Below are 22,009 nucleotides of genomic sequence, written 5' to 3' on the forward strand. Positions count from 1 at the left end.
TTTAAACTAACGAGGTCATTAGCAAAACTCCTCTCACTCAGTTTACGCAAAAGGAGAGTTTATGTGCCCCCTGAAAAAGCCCAGGCTGCACGACTCTGGATCAATGACTAGCATTACTACAGGCTCTGCTACGGAAAAGCTAAATCCATGCCAAAGGCTCAGGGCACATCTCCAACATACTTGCAGAGGCCCTGTAAGGAAAACCCTTCCGCGGGGCCCCCAAGCGACACGCACTGCGGCGAAGCTCCTGCGCCTGCTCCCCGTCAGGCGTCCCCCTCCTGCCCCGTCCCTGCCCGCGGGGAACAACGACGCAGCCGCTGTCCTGCCGCCTCGCTGCCACCACCTCTGCGGGGAACGAGTACCAGAAATGCAGGGAAGTTCACAACAAAGGGGGAAAAGCCAACCAACGTTCAGCAACGCTTTGCTAAACGCAACATCCCGCAACTGAATTCCCGCTCCGGCACAACACCCGGCCCTCGTGCTTGGGGGCAACCTCTGCTCCCAGCCAGGTGGCCAGAAGCAGCAGTTGCCTAGCCAGGCGTGCCTGCTCCACACCTAACCTAATAAAGCCTCCCAGGCCCAGGGCTGCTTCAGCAAAGAGGCACGTGCATATACGCACACAGATTAATGCCCTCATTTTGGCTGTCTGGAGAGCTAACTAGCCTTTCCAGGGCCAGGCAACACTGCCCCGTGGGTCAGGTCCAAACCCAAGGCCTCGAGCTCTAACTTCTCTCTTGCACTTGGAGGTATCTTTGGCGCTATTCCTCGTACTTCGAGGCTATAACACATTTTGACGTTTCCTTCTCACTGACATATTAAGCATAGTAATTAATGCCTTCTACTGTTAAAAATGCATCCACGTATGCATTTCCAGTCTTGAGACTGCAAATGTGAAAATTGTTCCTTGCCCTCTTCCACAGGCTCATCGTAAATCAACCGTGCCATCGGCAGAGTCACTAAAACACACGCTGCCCTAAGACCTGGAACACGTCTCTGCGATGGAGAAAGGGGAAACAAATACTAAAAAACAGCGACTAAGCCTCAGCAGAAGAGGTGGGCTTCTCATTAAGCCAAAACTACAGAAGTGCAACAAAAATAAATAAATCAAGCAAGCAAGCAAATGAAGTGCCACCCTGAGAAACAGTGAGTCACACCCCAGTACAAAGGCACATTTCTTTACTTTTGCATGACAACATCCTAAGTGTATCTTTTTCCTTTTTGCCAGCCAGAGGCATAAAACCACTTGCAGACAGACCTAAAGTCTTTAAAATGTAAACAACTACAACAAAAACATACACTTCTGAAATATAAACACTTTGAAAAGTTCCGGTTACACTTAAGAGTGCATCCAAGGCTTTAAACAGAATAGCTTGTCCATCTGTTTTCAGTATCAACCTGCTGAACTAGTATATATACAACATCGACATTCACAGATTTTTAAGAGTTTTAATCAAAGCATTACAAATACTGAATGCAATGAAAACTACTTCCCCAGGCAGGTTTTTCATCTACTCTCATTTACGCTCCAATTCCTACAAATATCCAACTCTGCCTTATATACAACTATCACATTGGGAATCCTCCCCAGGAAACACTGACTACCAAATACTCCCTATAAATTTCATATAAAAGCTAATAAAGTTGGCCTGCAGAAGACCAGTCGGAGAATAACGTAACACACAACATAGCTGACAACAGCCTTGATCTTAGTGCCCCTTACTTACGTGCCTGCATGCATAACAGGCCCAACTACATTTCTCTACTTCACATGGCTTGCATAAAGTGGTTGATCAAACCTCATCAAGTGCTTTAAAAGCACTAGGGAACTTTATTTCATACTCTGCTTACAAAACATAATATGGGTATTTCATACTATTGAGTCAAGCAAACAGTGATTGCTTGATATTACATAAGGATTTTGAGTGCCAGACACTGCAAGTACAGTATTTAATGAAATACTTCTAAATGCCTAACGGCTACACTGTTTGCACTCTCTGGTATTATTACAATGCAAATGAGTAACAGACTTCTCCTTGTCATTGCAAATGGATTGAGTGCATCATTTAAAGTCAAGAGGGCAAAACCAAGCAGAAAAATTTGCTAATTTTACAGAAGAACAACTTTATTAATTACTGGGTACCCGTAAAAAAGTCTAACCTCTGATAGGTTTACCGCAACCCAAATACTTGACCGAGAACAGTGTTTGACAGTTTCATTATCAAAACAACGAACGCACGCACATACATGCTTTTCAGGAGTTTTCCTGAAGCACTTGCGTTAAGACAAGATGAGCGAAGTAATCTACTGTGTTTCTTTAAACCGCTTTCACTTCATTTAGTGCTTACAAAAGTAACTTGCAGAATAACGTGGAAAGCAGGGGCAGAGACATTTACAATTATTACGATATTGTCCCTGAAGACCTACTAAAATGCAACACAGAGCTAAGAAAAAGTTTAATCAAGTTCATTCTTAAATACAGTCTTTAATATCAAGAAATGGAGCCTTACCGTCTCCTTAGGGCATTCTCCTCACTCCATATTGTTTAAATACTTTTTCCTATACAACTTAACCTTATACAGCCTTAGTGTATGCACATTCTCACTGTAAAACTCAAGCTCTGTGTACAGAAGATATGCCTGTGTATTTGGCCAAAAAATCCTACAATCTTTACATACAGCCATACAAAAAAAAAAAACCAAGACCCCCCAAAAAATCAAGTGAGCAATACTACACACGATTACAAATGTTCCACCGCTTAATTGCGTTACCTGAAAAAGTACTTCTTTTTTTCATGCATTAAATATAAAACAAGTCACAGCCTGGGGAACACAAGGAACAAGATGGTACAGGCCATTATGACAGCGATTATTCCTAGCACATCAGGAAATTAACCGCTCTGGAGATTTTGGTCAGCATCATTGCAATGGGGAACTTCAGGAAAAACATGAAAGAATAACATGGAAAATTATGAGTATTCACGGATACCTCCTCCCAAATCATGGTAGGAAGCAAAACACCACTTATTTGAAAATGTAACCCTATAGCAATGGAAACAAGCACCACAAATTTGCCAGCAAGAGTCAAACAACTGGTAGTGAAACAGAAAAATAAGCTGCTTACGGCATTGGCTGTGAAGCTGTCCAAAATGAAATTCAGTAGCTTGTTTGATGCAATAGAGAATGTGAAGCTACAGAGGGATGAAGAAATACAGTATGGACAGGCCAGACCTGAGATGCTATGGAGAACAAATCTGTGTTTATTTAAAGAAAGTCTGCTACTAAAATTCTCTTTTCAGAACATGCTGAAATTTCATACAGGAAGTTATTTGCTATCAGAACATTTCTTCTGCAAAGTCAAACAGTACCTTGTAAGGTCTCACCCCCATGAATGTACAATCTAAAACCACTTTCAGTTGCTTGGCTCTGAAACAAAGCTGCTGCACCTGTTTAGCCAACCTGACAGCGCCAGGGACTAACCCCAGAAGGTGCATATGGAACCGACAGAGTTTTCTAAGCCCGTTATGTTCAGCGCGAATTCACTGAACTCTTTATAACTACAGACTGGTTTTCCCTTACAGCAAAATAAACATTAGAAAAACAGGGACAACCGGAGACAACCCACAGAATGGCACTGCAGAAGACAGAGAAGGTAAAGCGTCATTTCTAAAAGATTTCTTGACGTGCTCCCTCTCCACATTCATAGCCTCACACAGCAACTATTCAGCTGCACGCAGTATTGTAGGACTACAACCGGTGTCAGAGCAGTGAATAACAAATTCAGACGAGATGAAAGGAGAAGACTGCCATAGCCGTGGTAAGAGGTTGCCAACCCGCAGACATAAGCCCTCGCGTTACAAATGCAAAGGAAAAGGTGGAATTTAGAAATGTCAAGAAGAACCAGCCAACAGGAACTCCAGAGACACTGAAACAGAGTGGTAAAGAGGAACTGCCAGAGGCATCCAGGGTGCCAGGAAGATGGCATCACTGACGGGGCAGGAAGAAATAGCAAGCTGGTAAGGAGGAGTTCCTGGGAATTGGGCTGCCGCTTGGAGCTGGTTGCTTGCAGTGTGGTCAAAAGATTAAGAGATAGTGATTATGCTAGCTTTCCATTTCCCCAGTCTTCAACACTAAAGAAAAGACGATTTATCAGAGCGAATCACCCAGTCTTTAATGGATATTTACAAAAAGTCAATTAAAAACAAACAAACAAAATGCATACACATGAACATAGAATTTCACTAGCGCCTGTGCAGTTAGTTCACTGCAAGGACACTGCAAAGATAATATTAAGCCTGGACACTTACTTCATCCTCCATCTATTTTCTCCCCTCCATCAAGCTGTGTATCCACCCTACGCTGATATGAAAATAATGCATCTCAGAGGAATAGTGCAAGCTGCACGTGATCAGGCGAATGAAGGATAACAGCTGTCAATCACTGCTGACCAGGAACGACAGTGAACCAGAGTCTGCACGAAAAGGCTCTACTTTGCTTTTGAATGCAGCCCTGCTCGAGCGTGAGCAATATCTTTGCAAGAAAAGAAACTCCATAACCGAAAAATAAATCGCAAAGTGCACATTCAGTTTTTCCTTCAAATATTTAGACAACACCCCCTACATTTATGGTCCCTTATGACCACTTTGAGGACGCAGACAAAAAACACCACGGGACGAAGCCTGTAAGGGCAGCCAAGAACCCGGCTCTATAAAACTGCAGAGACAAACTGATCAAGCCATAACTACTCCCCTGCCTTCCACCTCCTCTGAATACAAACCCACTGCACAGTCCTTATTCTGACCATCTTTGTGCCATACTGAGAAGGGACACGAGCACTTTCCTGCCAACCAGAGACAGACTTTACGATCCGCAGTTTCTAAGAATAGACCTACTTAGATCTCTGCTGCTTCAGCCAGATTATTACTAGTACTTGCGATGGTGGTTTAAGCCTAACTGGAGTTATCGCTACACTGCTCCAGACTTCACTGCAAGCCAGACAGCTCATCTCTCTCTTAATAGCATTTTCTCCTTAGCTTGGTTCTTAATATATCACACATAACAACACTGATTCACGCTATTACAGCTTAATCACTGAAATTCAGCCCCTTTTTGATACACCTCACAATTACTTGCACTAACTCAAGCGAAATTTCAATATTCAAATGCTCCAGAAGACATTGCTTCTTGAAGTAGAAAAGCAAAAACGTGGTTGGGATCACGACAAATTAAAACTGGCATCAAGTTTTGCATACGTCTTCAGCTTTTTAGGCATTCCTGCTTTTCCAAGGACCCAAGCATCGTGGGCCTTTTTCCCAAATGAACTAAATTACTGTCAGTAAATCATCCACAGTGATCCTGTAACCATAAGACCATGAAATGAATCCTTCATATTTACATATTCAGCAGCAAGGCCAGATGTGCGTTTAGCTATGCATCCCAGTTCCTCCGTTACAGGCAGAGAAACCTGATGAACAGACTCCATCTGCTATTTCCCAGAAACTGCTCAGCCCGACAAGTCTGTGCAGCAGGCTACCCTAACTGACTTGCAGACATGGGTGACGGTCTCTCCCAAAGCATCCTCCACGCCACCTTCACTGGCTGCCTCTCCACAGTAAAAAATGTTTTCATTTTTGGATCCATCTCTGTTATCATGGGTATCAACAGCATCTAGGGAAGTATTACACAAAAACTACTCTACAAATGTGCCTGCCTACTTCCAAAAATTCCAGAGTTATTAGCGGTCTTCTCAGAGCTGTAGGACTACACTAGTTCTCATTGTAAACGGCCCCAAAATTACCCTTCTACCCTGAAACATAACACAGGAGGAGACAACCCCACAGAGTCTATCTGCTCCTCCTCTTCGAGTCACCCATCAAGCAAGACAGCGTTATCTTGTCCTGCATTTCAACGGACGAGGCGGTTTGGACGCAGTACCACAAGACAGGCTGCAACACCTGAAGCCTTAGCGGCCACTGGAAAGGGACAGCTCCCCTCCCTCCACCCCACGCTCCTACCACCTTCTTCACACCACCTCTGGCACTTCTCTTAACATCTCAGTGAGCTGATTCAATCCATTAAATTGGATTGGAGGAGGAGAGAGTAAAAATTCTCCCGATAGTTCAGCAAACCAAACTATCTGGCCTTCGGTGAACTAAGTGCTAGAGATGGTGCCAGGTACAGCATGGCTGATGGAGGGCGGAGAGCATCCTTTCTGGCAGCAGAGTCTTGTTAGATCAGAGTCTTGTTAGTATTTCAAAGGTCTGACCCCTTGGTCAGTCAGCACTGACGGCACAACAGGTGACGCTAAAATACAGCATTGAGGAGGAAAAAACACGACCAAAAAAAGGGAAGTTTGGACAAAACTAAGAGACTTGAGTATTTGTTCCCAAGTGTCCAGAAGGCAGTCTGCCAAAAAACAGTGGCAGTCCCAAGAGGCGCTACAGAAATTTCCCAGGAAGGCGTACCAAGCAACATGACGGCAACATGTGATGCCTATTTCCAGTCTCGCGTATTTTGCCAATACATGCTGGTACGATAAGGACACTTTTCACCAGTAAAAATAACCACAGTCACGCCACACCACACACACAACGGCAACAGAACTGCTAATAAAACACACCAGTGTGAAAACACTTCCAGATGGGCACCAGGCATCGTGGGCACCACGGGCACCCGGCTGGTTTAAGGGCAGAACGTGAAGATCCAAGAACCAGAATGCAAATGTTTCAAGCTGTATGGCAGCTGATATCCTTGCTCCTCCAAGACAGCACCATGAAGCATCTCATAGCCACAAGTGGCAGGATTTTGAGCTTTCACGTTCCAACTGTAAACCTAGTAACTACCATTGTATGAGGCCTGCTGAAGTCTCATCACAAAATAAGAAGCGAATTAAGCTCCACAGTACATTATTTCATCACAGTGTTACTGTGAGTGACTATGGAGCCTAGTTCCTACTTTCCCCTTCTCAAAACTCTTCATATCTTTTTCCTTTAAACCATTCAAGAAAGGTGGTTTCAAGCTCTAGAAGTCAAACAGGAGTGGTAATTTCATACAGGATCGCGCAACCAGAAGTGTACCATGACAGTTTGTGTAAGAGGACCTCCACCCAACTTTGTAGACATCATCTCATTTTTATTCTCCGATGAGCATATCAGGCTTTAGTCAAAATCTGAATCTATCCTAAACAAACAAACAAAAAAAACCCCAATAAATTAGATATTAACTCTGAAATGCCATCAGCGCCTCAGACAGTCACCCTTTAAATGTTTTTATTGAGAAATCAGGACGACGCAGAAGAGGCAGCCAGGAACTCTAGATTACCCACATACTGTCACAAAACACATAGTTGAAAATGACCAATAATGACAGAAGTGCTTTATTTTGAAATGCATAACCTTTTTAGGTTATTAAGTAGCCTTTCCTTAAGGAAAGTAAAGGCTACTCAGCCTCAGTCAGAACTGAAAAGCAGTCTCACTACAGAATCTCAGGTTTCAAAAGTCATGCTGTTATCATTTCAAATATCACTTGCTCCAGACAACCAATTCATAAAATTCACCTAAGGAAACAATAACTTGAGCATTCTCAATACAACCTTTACTTCACAAACGAATTATGAAAAGGTTATACTATGTAGTCCATTCTGGTTTTTTACTGGATAATTAGACTAAGCATTGTGCTACTGAAAAATCAAAAAGCTCCATTGTGTCTAAAGTAATAAATCAGTTTATTAGCACAACCAAACAGCTCTCAAGGATTTTGAAACAACAGACCGCCAGTGATCCGAGAATAACACTCCCAAGAAAAATGCTGAAAACTATAATTATCAAAGTACCAATTTCATTCTTCTTCTAGGACAAGTCATGATGTATTTTATCACAGAAAAAAAAAAAAAAAGAATCCTTGATAATATTTAGCCAGCAAGCATCAGTAAGCAATCATTTAAAATTTAGCAGTTCAATATAATACTGTAAATTTGAAAAAATTATTTAGAGGCATCAGCCAAAGGCATCCAACATGTGAACCCAAAATATTTCTTTACCTTAATTATGACCTGCATCACCTGTAGGCAGGCAGTTTCTTGCCGAGAACTGACACTAAACCCTGCCCTAAAACCAAGCATTTCTATGTTCACTATACCATCTTAGCTAAATTTTTCTTTTTCTTGGAGAAGAGAGTTTGGATACAAACAGACTGCTTGAGCAAATGAGAAAATACAGGAAATTATTTTTTTCTGAGAAATAAAATGGGAAGAAAAAGAAAAAAAAAACACTAAGCTCTGAGAAAAATTTTCAAGGAAACCGTCCTGTTATATGTTCCACTGCAGCACAGCAACGACTAAGTACGGAGAAACCAGTGGATAATCACTTTTACAATGTGCTTGCTATGATATTCCGAACAAGGAAATGTAACACAATAATAATTAAAACAAAAGTAAAATTAACATGCATAGTTTTAAGCATGTTATCCCTCAAGATATTTATTATCAGCTCCTACAGGGGAAGTTAGGAGCGGCTTACAGAAACAAAACCTAAGTGAAAGAATTATGATTTAAAATTCAGATCAAGAGACTGATTAATTAAAGGGTAAATAAACAGAACTCTGACCCAAAACTGCCAGGGAACATGCACAGCTCCCAGCTTTTAGAAAACCTGAGGAGTGTATGAATTCTGTGCAAACTGAACATGAGAAGGCAGCATTTTTCTGGGCTTTAACTTCAGCAGCATTTGCACCCTGTGACTGATAATTCTGCTGCCCAAATCAGTGTTACATTTCTTTTTCCCCGTTCATCTGTCTGTGCACTCAGCATGTCTTTCTTTTATTACAGCATGGAAGACGAACCTGCAGACCTTTTAAAAATCACTGGGAGCCTACACCAAACATGCATTAAAACAAAAATACGTAAAACACAGATTTTTACTTCAATATATGCTCTTTATCTAGCGTGTCAAAAGAAATGGTATATTTAACAAACACACACACACATACACACCCCTTACTAACATAGCTCACCTTCTGTTAATTGCTTTTTAAACATATATCCACCACAGGATAAACTTTTTCTTAGAACCATATGCACACATTTGGAACATTTATTAGTCAAATGTAAAGCATTAGCAGCTACCTGATCGCATTTCGTTGATGAGCAATTCAGAAACACGCAGTTCCATTTTACCAAGATGACAAACGGCTAGAGTCTTCATTTGGACTTTACTAAACCTCATACTTGTGGAGCTGCACAGTTTTTTTTCTAGTAAGTCTTAATCTACCCACATAAGGGGTCACAAAGATGGCTTTTGCAAGAACTTTATTTTAGCGGCTCTCTACGTCATCTGAGAGTATGCTGTCAAACAACTACAGAGTAGCTATAATTGTCTTACTCATTCATCTATCACTGTTTAACAGCTAAGCTGGAGTATTTTTCTGTAAAGAAAAATATCTAAGTACCTACGAAACAGTCCCTATTTCTAAAGCCTATACAGACATTGAAGGGCTAAATCCTGCCCTCTAGTGTACCTGTGGCTCACGGTACCCTGGGAACCTTCCACGCTCTTCAAAGAGCGGCTTCCAAGCCATGCAGCAAACTGGTAGCAGAGAGAGGACAGTTCACAGTGACATCTCGAATTTGCCTCACTCCATCTCCAGAGTGCACCTGCCAGTCAAGTACACTCCCTGCCGTCAGGAGGGCCACTATCATCTAGCCAAGAGGATTAGCAAACACAACTACAGATGAGAAAACACCCTGCCCTGAACTTGCTGCAGTACTGCCTAGCCAACACAGGTGGTCTGTGCCTCATGTAATTTACCTTCAGGGCCATACAGCAAGTATTATGACAGTATTTCCACGGCAGGATAAGCCAAAGATGCAAAGGAAACACACGCTCATCTTTCTTCCCTGGGGGATCTGTGCTACCTCCCTCTATAAAACCAGCTACACCTGAGATGCAGGAGTGATTTCTGTCTTGAGTACATAGCAGAGCATTAGTGTTTGGCAAAACAGTTAAGGTCTCTGCACCAAAAATAACGTAGACTGAATCGCATTTCAGAAGCACTTGGGTACAAGTGTTGTATTTGAACATCTAAGGCAAGTTCTTCCCAAAAAGTCAGCTCTCACCTAGTACTCCGGTGGTATACATCCACTCGGAATAGGATGCCCTACTAACGGTCCCAGCCACGTCTATGGGACATTGAAACGGGAGAGATCATCCGAGTTCTGCATAACTTTGCACCTTTGTAACACTAAGCACTGGGTACTGAACCCTGATACTAAAACACTTGCTGACATTTGCTCAAATTTTCATTTCTGAGAATTAGTTTTATTCTGTTTGCATATACAGCGATCAGTTTTTATATTCTCCTTGATTATGCTAGTATGCTGTAAAAGTCTGCTTACACTTCAATATACTCTTTTCAAATCACTTACAACTTAGACATTTAATTGTTATATATGATATCAGTAAAAATTTTAACACCGATGACTACTTATGCGAGGCACTTTCTCAAGAAAAAATTTTCCTGGACCAGCATTACCCTATTTTATGTTTTCTTGAGACTATTTGTAGAATAGCAGTCAATCACCAAGCAGAAAGAAGGTATTTCAGACATCTGTAGGGTTGGTAAAGCTCATTCTGCTGAATCCTTTCCGAGTGACAGACCAGAGTCTTGTCACCTCATTAATGAGCGGACAAGAATGGCTCGGGATTCCTTGGACACCCTGTTTTTATGGCTGGCATGAAATAAAGCAGCTTGGGAAATTATAAATATACATATGCAGACTATTCCTCTGTAAGAGAAACCATGAAGGAAACCAGCTGTGCTATTAGACGTTTTCTAAAACACATGGGTAAGCGTTCCCTTTCCATTCCCTTTGCTTTTCCCCCTTCCCTGGCATTGTCATTTCTTACAGGCAGACAGCTCTGGAGAGTTTTTGAAAGTCTTTACAAAAAGACTGGATCCTGTGTACTTTTTCCAGAAGATGAATCAAAAGTTGTTGACCACCCTTCTCCTCCTCTCCTCCCCCCCCCCCAAAAAAAAAAAAAGTTTGCTTTTTTGTTCTGTTTTAAACAACAAAAGCCTCAGAAAGTGCCTTGTGTTTCTTGCCTGCCTGAAAGTACCTATTCAGGGGAAAAAAATCCTCAGCAAATGCCTAAGGTGTGTCCAAAGGGGGGCTTCACCAAAGTCATTATACAAGGCAAATCAGATGTGGCAACATCAACCACGTAACATGTATTCTCCTACTTTTTAGCTAAGTGAATCATATGCTTCCAATCATCCAACATACAGGACATAAACTTGCATTTCACTGACGACACAATTATGAAAACAACAACATGAACAGGCTGAGTGTAAAACAATCAAAACTCATGCCATCACACGCGACGGAATATATACTTTGGATAACCCATCCTTAGTGTTAGAGGCAAAAGCGGGCAAAAAAGACAAGGCTAATGAAAACACCTGCTCACAGCATTAGATCTGGGTCTGAAACAAAGAGCCATTCACCTTCTAAAACAAGAACTTCCTTTAAAAGTAAAAATGAGGATGTGCTAATCGAATGCTTTTTTGTACAATTAAATCATAATACCAGTTACCACAAGAATCTCTCCTAACTGTCATTTAATTAGACTTCTAACCCAAATTCTTTACAGCCATTATACTTCTTTTCTCAAAACCATTTTACAAAAACTCCTTTATTTAACCACAGAAAAGCATCATGAGTTAACTGAGATGTAGATTTCCTTCATTGAAACTTTTCTTTCCTTAGGTCTTTTCCCATCGTCCGAGACATCTGGCCTTTCTCAGCCACCTGTCACGCCAACGTGACCTGCCAGGTCCACCGCAGGATTTCAGAGAGATCCACAGAGCAGCAATCACCAGGTCACAGGTCAGCGTCGCGCAGATTTGCGCCGAGTGACGTGTTTACACAAAGATGCTGAGGATGTGGACTACGCAATGCCGGAGCTACGTGCCTCACTGACGCTTCAAGCACTGATTTCTGCCCTTCTCAGAACTGAGTTCTTCCAGGAAAGGGAAAAAAAAAAAAAAAAAGAAAAAGAGCAACCTGATAGCAAAGAAAGGAAGAGGGACAGTCAGTCTGACACTGAACAGACCCTCGCAGCTGCCCCTGCTGAGCCTGAAGCCAGGGGACAAGAGAGCAGCCCACCGGCGTGCTCCTCCTGTGCACATGGACACTCGCTGAGTCCGCACCACGGCAGGAGAGCCCCTGCCCCTTGTGCCACGCTTAAAAATTATTCCTTTTAGGCAAAGGGGTTTTCTGCAGGATGACCAGAGGGGGCAAAGCTCAGGGGGACGCAAGCCCTGCCCTGGCATTTGACTTGCTGCAGCAGAGGGCAGAAGCCATACCAGTAGTTTGTAACTCAGAATTTCCTCTACCTGTTCCCGCCGCTCACTCCGCAGCGACAGGGTAGGAAAATGAAGGGGTGAAGGCACTTCTAGAAAAGGGACAAGGAGAAGGACGTTAGTGATCAGTGACACTGGAGAGGCAGAGAAGAGAGGGGAAAAAAAAGTACAGAGATAAAGTGGAGGGCCAGAAGAAATGACAACAAAAAAGCTATAAAGAGCAGAGAAACTTAAAAGGGAATGGCACAGAAAGAGCAAGGCAGTACCGACACTAGTAAGATTTTCAAACATAACGCGCTGGTGCCAGGGAAGCAGCTTGAAAAGACAGTTAAAATTTCTAGTATAGATAAGGCTTAACAGGAAAAGAAAACCCACATTAGAAAGACTCCAGAATGCAAAACTAGAATTGCCCTGGCAGAACGGCTATTACTAGTTTCCCTGCCAGAATGAGCTTAAAAAAAAAAAAAAAAAAAAAAAAAAGGCAGCAGGTGGGTGTGGGGAGAAGTGGGGAGCCCCAAAACCAAGAAGAACAAGAAAATTCAGGAGAAGACCAAGGCTAAGATTCAGGGCAGCTGTAGCCCCGCCGGGTGAACGCTAAGAGCATCTACGGTTCATATTTTCAGGGGGAACGCAGAACAACATACACTGCTACTGGCATTTCTCACCACAAAGTACTGAATGAGAAAAGGACCTGACAGCAGCGACAATATGGGGAAAACATAGTTTCAGTCTTATACTGCCCCCCCTGAGCCAACATTATCTCCCTTCGTGCCACATTTCCAACGTATTCTCACAGCTACCTCTAGAGGTGAGATGACACGTGTTATGAATTAATGAGACATATTTCCTGTAAGGATTCCCGCATTTCCCAAGCGCACACCAAAAACCTAAGCAAGCCTAAAGCAAGCTGAATGCCTTACTGTACAGTTTCCAGCACAAACTGGATCCTGCGCAGTCACTGACTGGTAGGTTTAAAAAACAGACCGCTTATCTATATGGTAAATTAATGCCTTGTTTTGGGCGTCAACTTCGGAAGAGTACATGTGCAATAATTGTTATTTAAATGTTGTTTTGGCAGTGAATATATTGTTTTGCTATTAATCACACATCATCAAATACATTTCCCTTTAAACTAGTACCAGAGAAAGAGAAAAATGCAAGGCTGTAGGACCAGGCCTGAAAGCTTGCTAGGGTCTTCTAAGAATATTAAGCCAGCCTAACAAAGGATGCTAACTTTACCCGCTTATCTTTTCTGACTTGTATCTACAGCCCCTCATACATAGAACGCTCCTAGGCACACAGAGAGTCACAAAGGAAAATAGCCTCAGACCAAGTCCTAACCTGGCAATACCAGAACGTGGGAACAGTCTGTTGCAATCTTTCTTCTGAGTTCTAAGAAAACGATTTTGGGCAAAAATAAATGCCCAAACTGGAAAGTAGCACTAAAGGGCTCATAATTTTTGCCACCTTTTTGCCTGTCTCTCCTCACTTGCTTCTGCTCCTCTTCATCTCCCTGACCTTAGTCACCCAGGGGTCAGGATGCAGAGAGAATTGCAGCAAGACATTTTTGCCTGCTCTTCATGCCAAGAGCCTGCAGCTAGACCACTGCCTGGTCAAGGTGCGCAAACACACTGAATACTAACAAATTTTCTCACACCAGGAGAGAGGATCGTAAAGGACAGACAGCCTTATGGCAACTCCTTGCAGTTGTTCTGAAGAAAATACCTCACGTGCATTGAAAAAACCCTATGCTGTATCAGCAAGAACTCCACATGGAGTACTTCCAAAACGTTCTGGAGCCTGCAAAATGGCCTTTTGTTCCTAGGACAGAGGACAGACTGCCTTCCTACCAGCAACCCACCACCACAGGCGTCCCACGAGCCTCCCTGCCACACAGCAGACACCTTGCGTGGCACAAGGCAGGAGCTATCGAGGGTCCCGACCGGCACAGCTCGCAAACCCACAGGCACAGGAACCACACAACAAGGAGGCAGAAAGTCTGTTCCCAGCTTGCGATCCCCCCTTCCTTCCTCAAAAGATCAGATACGAGAGGCCAAGCTGCTTCTGCCGGGAAGCCGTACGTTTTGTTACGTTAATGTTTTATATACCCTTACATTAAGTTAAAAAAAAATAAACACACGACGCAAGGATAAAAACTACATTTTGTTTTAAGACAGAAAGACATTCTTACAGTGCTTTGGTATAAGCTCTGCTTCCTTGAACAGATTTATGCCTCTGCTCCTCTCTAGGAATACTTCTGCACTCTTTATTCGTACGGAGAGCTTATCTACCCGGGAAAGAAAAATCTTTCCGCTTTCATGTAACTAGCCTATTTATTAGAGCAGCATAAAGCAATAAAGTGCCATTACACCTGTTTAAGAGAGAGAGCAAACAAACTCGCGCACCTTTAAGCACATAGGTAAACGCGTGTGTGTTTGAACAGGTCTGGAGTGCTCAGGTTGAATGACAAGATGCTAACAAGAGTCTGCACCAAGTACGCTGGGGTGGACTATCATGCCAGTGCCTGTCAGTAAACCCACACAGTGCCGTATGAAGATTATTTAGCTTCAGGAAGCCTACGTGGTCTAAAGCTGCCAGCAGGTCCAGGGATATATTGGACCATTCCATGGGGCAACCAGCCGCGTGGTCCCATACACTGAGGACCACGCTCAGGAGCTGCCAGACTAAGCCACAGCAAAACCACGGCCAGCATCGCACCACCTAGCTCCCAAGTTGCAAGCCACGTTGGACAGCCACAGCTCCCGAGGCAGAGAAACCGGGCCAGGCCGGGCCAGGTACTGGGGCTCACACGGCAAGTCTGGGACTAAACTAACACCCAGCCTCAGGGTCAGGAACACAGAGGCTCGGAAACGCAGGGAGACGGGTCTGCGGCCCCAGAGCATCTGCTCTGAATGCTTCTGCGTGCAGGGGCCCCAGTGAAAGTGAGGCACACGGACGTCTATAGACGCGCGTGCACAGCCCCACACGCGCACGGATATAAAGACGCACCCACGTGCAGGCGCGCCCGTATGTCCACCCCCACCGGCAGAGAGGCAGCCGAGCGGGGCGGCGGGCACACTCACTGTGCGGGTCGCTCTTCTCGCGGACGCCGTCCACCCTGCCGTCGGGGTTGATGCGCAGGAAGAAGCCGCCGTTCTTGCAGTAGAGCCGCTTGGGGTCCTTGAAGTGCCCGGGCGGGAAGGCGCCGCTGCCGCCGTCGTCGGGCAGCGCCGGCAGCGTGGTGATGCTGCCCGCCGCCCCCGCCGCCATGCGCCGGGCCCCGGCGGCGGCAGCGCCCCGCCGCGCCGGGCCCCCGCCGCCCCCGGCCGCCAGCGCCGGGCGGCCTCGTCCCCTGCTGCCGCCGCCGTCCAGCCTCGCTCCCTGCGCCCGGCCCCGGCCCCGGCCCCGGCCCGTCCGCGGGAGCTGCGCAACGGCGCTGCCGGGGGCGGCAGGGCGGGCACGTCGGTGCGGGCTCCCCGGCAGCCCCTGGCCGGGCCGCCCCGCCTCCGCCTCCCGCCCGCCCCCGCGGGACGGCGGCCCGGCCCGGGGCCGCCCCTCCGCGGGGCCCCGCAGCGGCGGGGGGGGAGGCGGCCGCCGGGCCCGGCGCGCCGGCCCGGGGCCGAGGGGGGCTGCCCGCCGGGCAGCGCCGCCGCCGGTGTTGCGAGGCCGAAGTGGGGTGCTGCTGCCCTGCGCATCAGCTGGGGGCCGCAGCAGCGCCGTCCGGCAGCGCTGGAAAAATGATGCAACAGAAACAGGCCATGTTCGAGGCCAGATCCTCTCGCCCGGCTTTTAACGGAGAACTCTTTAACTCGAGAGAAAAAACAGTAAAAGGCTGAATTCACACGTACTATAAGAAGCACGCTGATGGACTGAAATCCACGTGGTAACTACCATTTCGCTTCTGTGCGCTTATCGGAGAGAAACCGTTCCTCTTCGTCAGCACAAAACTCATCAACTGGCGTCCAGGGGAGGCAACGCGAGGCTCTGACCTCCTGACCGCACTGCTGTACTTTCTCAAGTAAACTACACGTACGTTTACCAATGTATAAAATGCATAAACCCATCAAACGTGCTTTGTGCTTGAGGCGGACAACAAAACCACACAATGGCAGGATGACATTTGTTCCCGCACCTGTGCTGGGTGCCCTAAACCTCACGTCTGGCACAGGGGCATCGGCGCTTGTGCCTCAGGAAGCCCTCCTGCTCCCGAGGCAGCACAAGGTGCCCTGGCCGACCCCAACCGGCACACCTACACCCATCTTTTCATTACACAGAGCCAAAATACCCATGCTGACAAATGTAACACCAAAGCAAGACACGCTGTCCGGCATATACAGTTTCCAATATTCTCACTAGCACGTATTTAAAGGGGTTTTGTTCCTGGTTAACCTCCCAAGTCTGACCCCTCACAGACCATACATTCTAGTTCTTTACTAGAAACAGTGACAACTACTTTGCTTCCCACACCCTCACTCCAGAGGCTTAACCATGACAAAGTGAGCGTGCAGAGCACGGTGCGTCCCAGCCCAGGGCAGGCGCCGGTTCACCACCGTTGTCAGCCAGCCGCCCCGACACAGCGCTGGCAGGCCCCCACACCGTTGTCCTTCGCACACAGGCATTTAAGCCCCCATTGCTCAAAAGCATCCCTTCTCCCTGCTCCCTCCAGCTCTCGCTGCCCACCACCCAGCCACACACTGGAAACCCCACTGCTGTCTCAGTACCTGAGACCCTTTACACAGTCACAGCCAACAGCAAAGCGTTTTCTTTTGCTTCCTTCTGGCAGCTAAAGTTACATTTAGGGCATTTGGGGCCCTTGCACTGTAGACCCTTCCAAAGGGCTTGCTCCCCCCACTCTTTTTTGGAGGGGGGAGTTATTCAGTTAGATGAAGGAAAAGAGGGATAATCTCATTCAGAATCCTGTAAGAAGCTAAAACAAGGACAAAAAAACCCCTACTCTTATAAGACAGGGCTTTTGTGGATTCATTTAACCCTATCTAGAAATGAGTCTTCCCCTGTGCGCACAGTGGGCTCTTCACAGTTCTCAGCCCTGAGCGCTGCCAAGGTTTCAGTGTCTGGTAGGTCACTGCTTGACCTCCTGGGATGGGGGACATGGCAGGTAGGGCAGGAGCAGGCCCTGCACCACAGGGCACCCGGCGTCGGCTGGGAGCCCTGTGCCCCGTGCTGCCGCAGCCCAGAGGCCATGTTTCGCTAATGAGCCCTGATAGTCTCAGGTTCTTCTGACCGCTGGCCTCCATGACAGGGCCCAAACAGTGGTGACAAGGTGGATAAGGTAATAGGATCAAATTCCTGAACAAACCAAACTTTTCAGGAAAGCGCTGCACAAGTTTGTCACTGGCTATCAGCAAAATCATGGCGCGTGAGAGCTCTTCAAAAGCCTGTGATTGGGGCTTAAGTCATGGGACCTAGAAATAAGACAGAGCTAGAACTGATGGTAACATTCCCTAACCTATCCGCGCTCCTCTCTTTCTCTGTTGCAGAAAAGCGTCATGATCTCTCCTTTTAATAAGCTCTGCTTCCTGCACTTCAGTTAGGATCTGCAGCTTTCTTCTTTAAATCCATACATATAAGTATGTATATATTCCTTTCATTATATAGAGAATACAATATAGAACATGTATACACACACACACACACACACACCTATTATTCCTTTATTTTCTTCAAATATGAAGCATACCAATTATTTTCTCCATACTACCCTCTTCTGGACTCCAACCTCCTAATATTGTCATTTCTATTCCTCTTAACATTTACTAACACAATTTTGGCGGTAGTATTTTCCTTTCTTGTGGCCCTGACCACATTATCCCTACCACCACCCTTCCTCAACTCTGATCTTGTGTACAATTACACCCATACAGCTACTTCCCCTCCACCCAAGCCATTAATTGTCCACATTTCCAATCTGCTCCGTTCACTTTCTCTTGCTCTGCTTAAACTATTCTGAATGTTGAAGTGCCTCAAACCCTACCTTCCTTATACTTCAGAATTAAAACTTAAAGACCTATTCTCTAACTTGTTCCATTTATTGAAATAGATTACCTTTTTGGGTTTGTCTTGCACTTTTGACATCAGCAAGATTTTTAATAGCTTACCTCTTAGAAAGGAAAACCTGTCTTATCCAGTGCTGCTCTCACACGTAGAGGTCATACCAAACACAAGGCACTATGTAAACAAGGCAGACATCCCATGCACGTGGTAGATAACTGCGGAACATCTTTATGTTCAAATATTGCCTTTACTGAATACATACATACATATATATATATATATAATGCTTCAATTTCTAGACACCTTCAGTAGCCTTGCACTCAGAACACCTAAAAAAAAACGCAAAGCAAATAATATTGTTAGCTTGCTTATAGAAAAACTCTAAAATGCAAGAGTAGTTTTTTAGATACTTCAGAGTAGGAATAACAAACTCCATCACTTTTATTCCTCTAGTTTTTATTTTTTCATCCAAAGTGCAAGAATCCAATCTAAAACTTTTCCAGACTTTCCAGCAGTTCTAATATTAATCTTGCCATACTACAACCCCAGAGAATTTCAATCCCCTTTCAACCTGCTGGGACTACATCTCCACAGTGCATTGGGCGCATAGAGCCCAGAGGGCTTTTGGTGGTGTTTGTAAGGCACGCTAAGTTAATTGGCAGAAGAGCTGATTTACCATAAAATTAAAACAGAATGGCAACAAAAACTCTTCTGAAAAGTAAAATAAAATTACTGCAAAGCAAAAGCACGCACGTGAACACCTCACTTCATCTATCTTCCCACCATTAAGTCATATCAGCAGGTAGTTTGTACTAAGAAGACAGCTTGCAAGTATTAAGAATGTAACATCAGCTCCAGGCCTTTAGTCCATTATAGCGATTCTTGATCCCCCGGGTCTCTTGGCTTCATGATCTCTTTCTTTGGTGCTCATCCAAGTAACCATTCGCCAAAAGGAGAAGGATAAGCTGTCTCTCCTTTGAAATTCTTCTTCTGTTGACTTAGCACTCAGCCAGCACTGGAAAAAAACTCCCTCTCACTTCATCTGCACATCTTGATGCTGAATGCCTCCCACCAAATTCTCAGACATTCACTTGTAAAAGGCGACAGCCTTCTGTGGAGAGGTCAGCACCCAGGGCCAAATCCTCTGAAGTTTCACTGACTTCAGTGTTTATGCAAAAACACAATTTGGCTCTGGGTTTATGGGAACAGAGCCGCCACCAGACACCCAGTGACACCCACCGGGGAGCACCAGGTCTCTCCTGAGCAGGGAAGAGCCTACATATCGTCCAGCCCTGTGCAGCATCCTAGCTAGGATAAGTGCTGTTCTCTCCAAATGAGCAATGTGTATCAGTGTAAGACAACACACCCTTGTCTTGAACGCTCTGCCAGTCGGTTGCAGTTTTCCTTCAAGTTCAGTCTTACCTGGTTAATCCTCAGCATTAAGGTGGGCTGTTTCTTCCTCCAGAGAGCCCCGAGGAAACACGACAGACTTACGAACTGAGAGAAAGGCAATTTGTACTTCTGGTGTTTTTTGAAGTAGAGTAGGCAGTTGTACTAAGATCAGAAAGGGGAAAGAGCATTCTCGCCCTCTCTCTCTCTCTCTTTTTTTTTTCTTTTTTAAATAAAGCATAATTCTTCAAACTTTCTGAATGTTACAGTCAGGAACATCTGTTCCGGATATCTCCTCCGGTTTAGAAAAAATGAATCACAAAACATGCAAGAAAAGGAAGACCCTTCGATAAACCCATGTTTTTCTTCCCCCACTTTGACAGTGTTAGACGACAGGAAAAACAATCTTGCTCAGTAAGGCAGCAGTGCTAGATATGCTTAAGGTCTGCTCAGTCTGTCCAGACATCTGGATAAATGAATTATAGTAAATGTCTCAATCTTTTAGAGAGTTATTTATGTTTAAGATGATTACACACTTCTGGAAAGAAATTACTGCCTAGCTGTAAATGTACTTCTTTCTCTCAAAGTCTGAGCATGAGTTTAGGAACTCAGTTGCATTTATTCCCCAGAATTTTTAATTCTTTCACCATCAGCAGCTGGGGATTTATGTTCTGCATGAATATTCATATTCTCACTCAGGAGCTTAATGCATGCTTCATCTGCTATATACGATGGAAACTATACAGTTAAGTCTCTGTAGCAAACTGATATTTTCTTGTCAGCATAAATGATAATAGAAAGCAGACTCATTTTTTCCTCACTTACTTTTGTAAATGCAGTTTATAAATAAACCTTTTTCATGTTTTAAATATTAATGCATATTACTCCTCATTGCCTGAGAAAGTCCTCGTGCACTGCAATGTCTTTCTCTGCCACGTGTAACAGCAATTCAGCTTTTCATTTACTTTTCTGATGCTTTTTTCCCCCCACACTGTTCATCCATATTTCTTTTTTAAAACATAGGGTTATTCCTTCCCTCTTCACATTTTTTCTAGTACAAATACTAGAAAGAATTCGTATCTGCAATAGGAAAAAACATTTTATTTAAAACCTCTTATATTCTTCATCCCTATTCAGAAAATATTTGATTCCTATAAAGCATCGCTAAACGCTTGCTATGTCCTTCTAAAGCAAAATTTTCTGAATACACGCGTAATCCGAATGTGACCCCAGATGGACAAAACTTTGTTTTGGGTTGTCTTTACAAATAGTCGATGCTGGAAACATAACAACCCAGAATGGCTGAAGATAAGAGAACTAACAAACTGATGAGGCTTAAGTTGGAAGTAAATCAAGCTTGTTATGGTCCAAAATGATTGCGCTTGGAAAAAGGGCAAAACTGTCTAGAAGCAGTGACGGCTTGCAGATATATGAAGTACAGTAGTGACCTCAATTTACGAGAAACAAGAAACAGCGTTCTAAGCAGAAATATTATGAAGGTGAGAGTTCAGAATTAGCACAATCACTATTTTCCCTCTCTGTAATATGTATACTAACACACATTTTCTCCCTCTGTCTCCCTCCCTCTTTCTCTCTCTACATTATATATAGTAATACATATAAGTTAGCAAAATTACTCCAGACCAGGAAAATAAGGAAGTTACTGTAAAGCCAAGAATCCTCAAGAAAAATGCCTATGAATTACATAATTATTCTGAAAGCAAACATTATGAACTCAAAGAATGTGGAAGTTAATATTGGATTTAAGACGACATCCAAATTTATCAAGGTATGAAATTCCATAGTGGAAACAATCGTAGAAATACATCCTTTTCCCCACAGCATTGCATTAGAACCGTAAGATCATGATATAGGTATTTATCACCCCTGCTCCCATGCCACTGGATGGGTGGTGACTGAAAAGGTCACTGCTCCAGCTGTCCTCATCTCCAGGACAACAGTGGCTGAGCTGCCCTGGGCACAGGCTCCAAATCAAGGCAGTTTAGAGCCCTTTACGTTAAGGCTGCAGTCCTGTGAATTGTCCCAAAGTAACTTATCCCTCCCTGCTTATGACTCAGAAACGTTTCAGTTTCATTATATCACTACAAGGTAAGATTAATTGCTGTTATATAGAAATGCTTGGGAACGCACAAGAGGTAACTGGGAGATTCCCCCCCTCCCCATAACAGGGGCTATAGATGCATGCTTTTCTGAAAACCAGTGCCTATGAGACAGATACAGAAATGTAGCAACTG

At 44.4% G+C, this 22,009-nt stretch overlaps 1 protein-coding gene across 1 annotated transcript in view; it reads right to left on the bottom strand.

Annotated features, from left to right (window-relative positions):
* Window positions 1-15,638, bottom strand: part of FGF2 (fibroblast growth factor 2) — a 32,752-nt gene extending 17,114 nt beyond the window's left edge. Inside the window, exon 1 of the mRNA XM_009683429.2 lies at window positions 15,437-15,638. Coding sequence (XP_009681724.2) covers window positions 15,437-15,623 — 187 coding nt within the window. The 5' untranslated portion in view covers window positions 15,624-15,638. The remainder of the gene's footprint in view (window positions 1-15,436) is intronic.
* Window positions 15,639-22,009: the final 6,371 nt, after the last annotated feature.

This window comes from Struthio camelus, chromosome 4 (assembly GCF_040807025.1).
Source record: "Struthio camelus isolate bStrCam1 chromosome 4, bStrCam1.hap1, whole genome shotgun sequence".
NCBI lineage: Eukaryota > Metazoa > Chordata > Aves > Struthioniformes > Struthionidae > Struthio > Struthio camelus.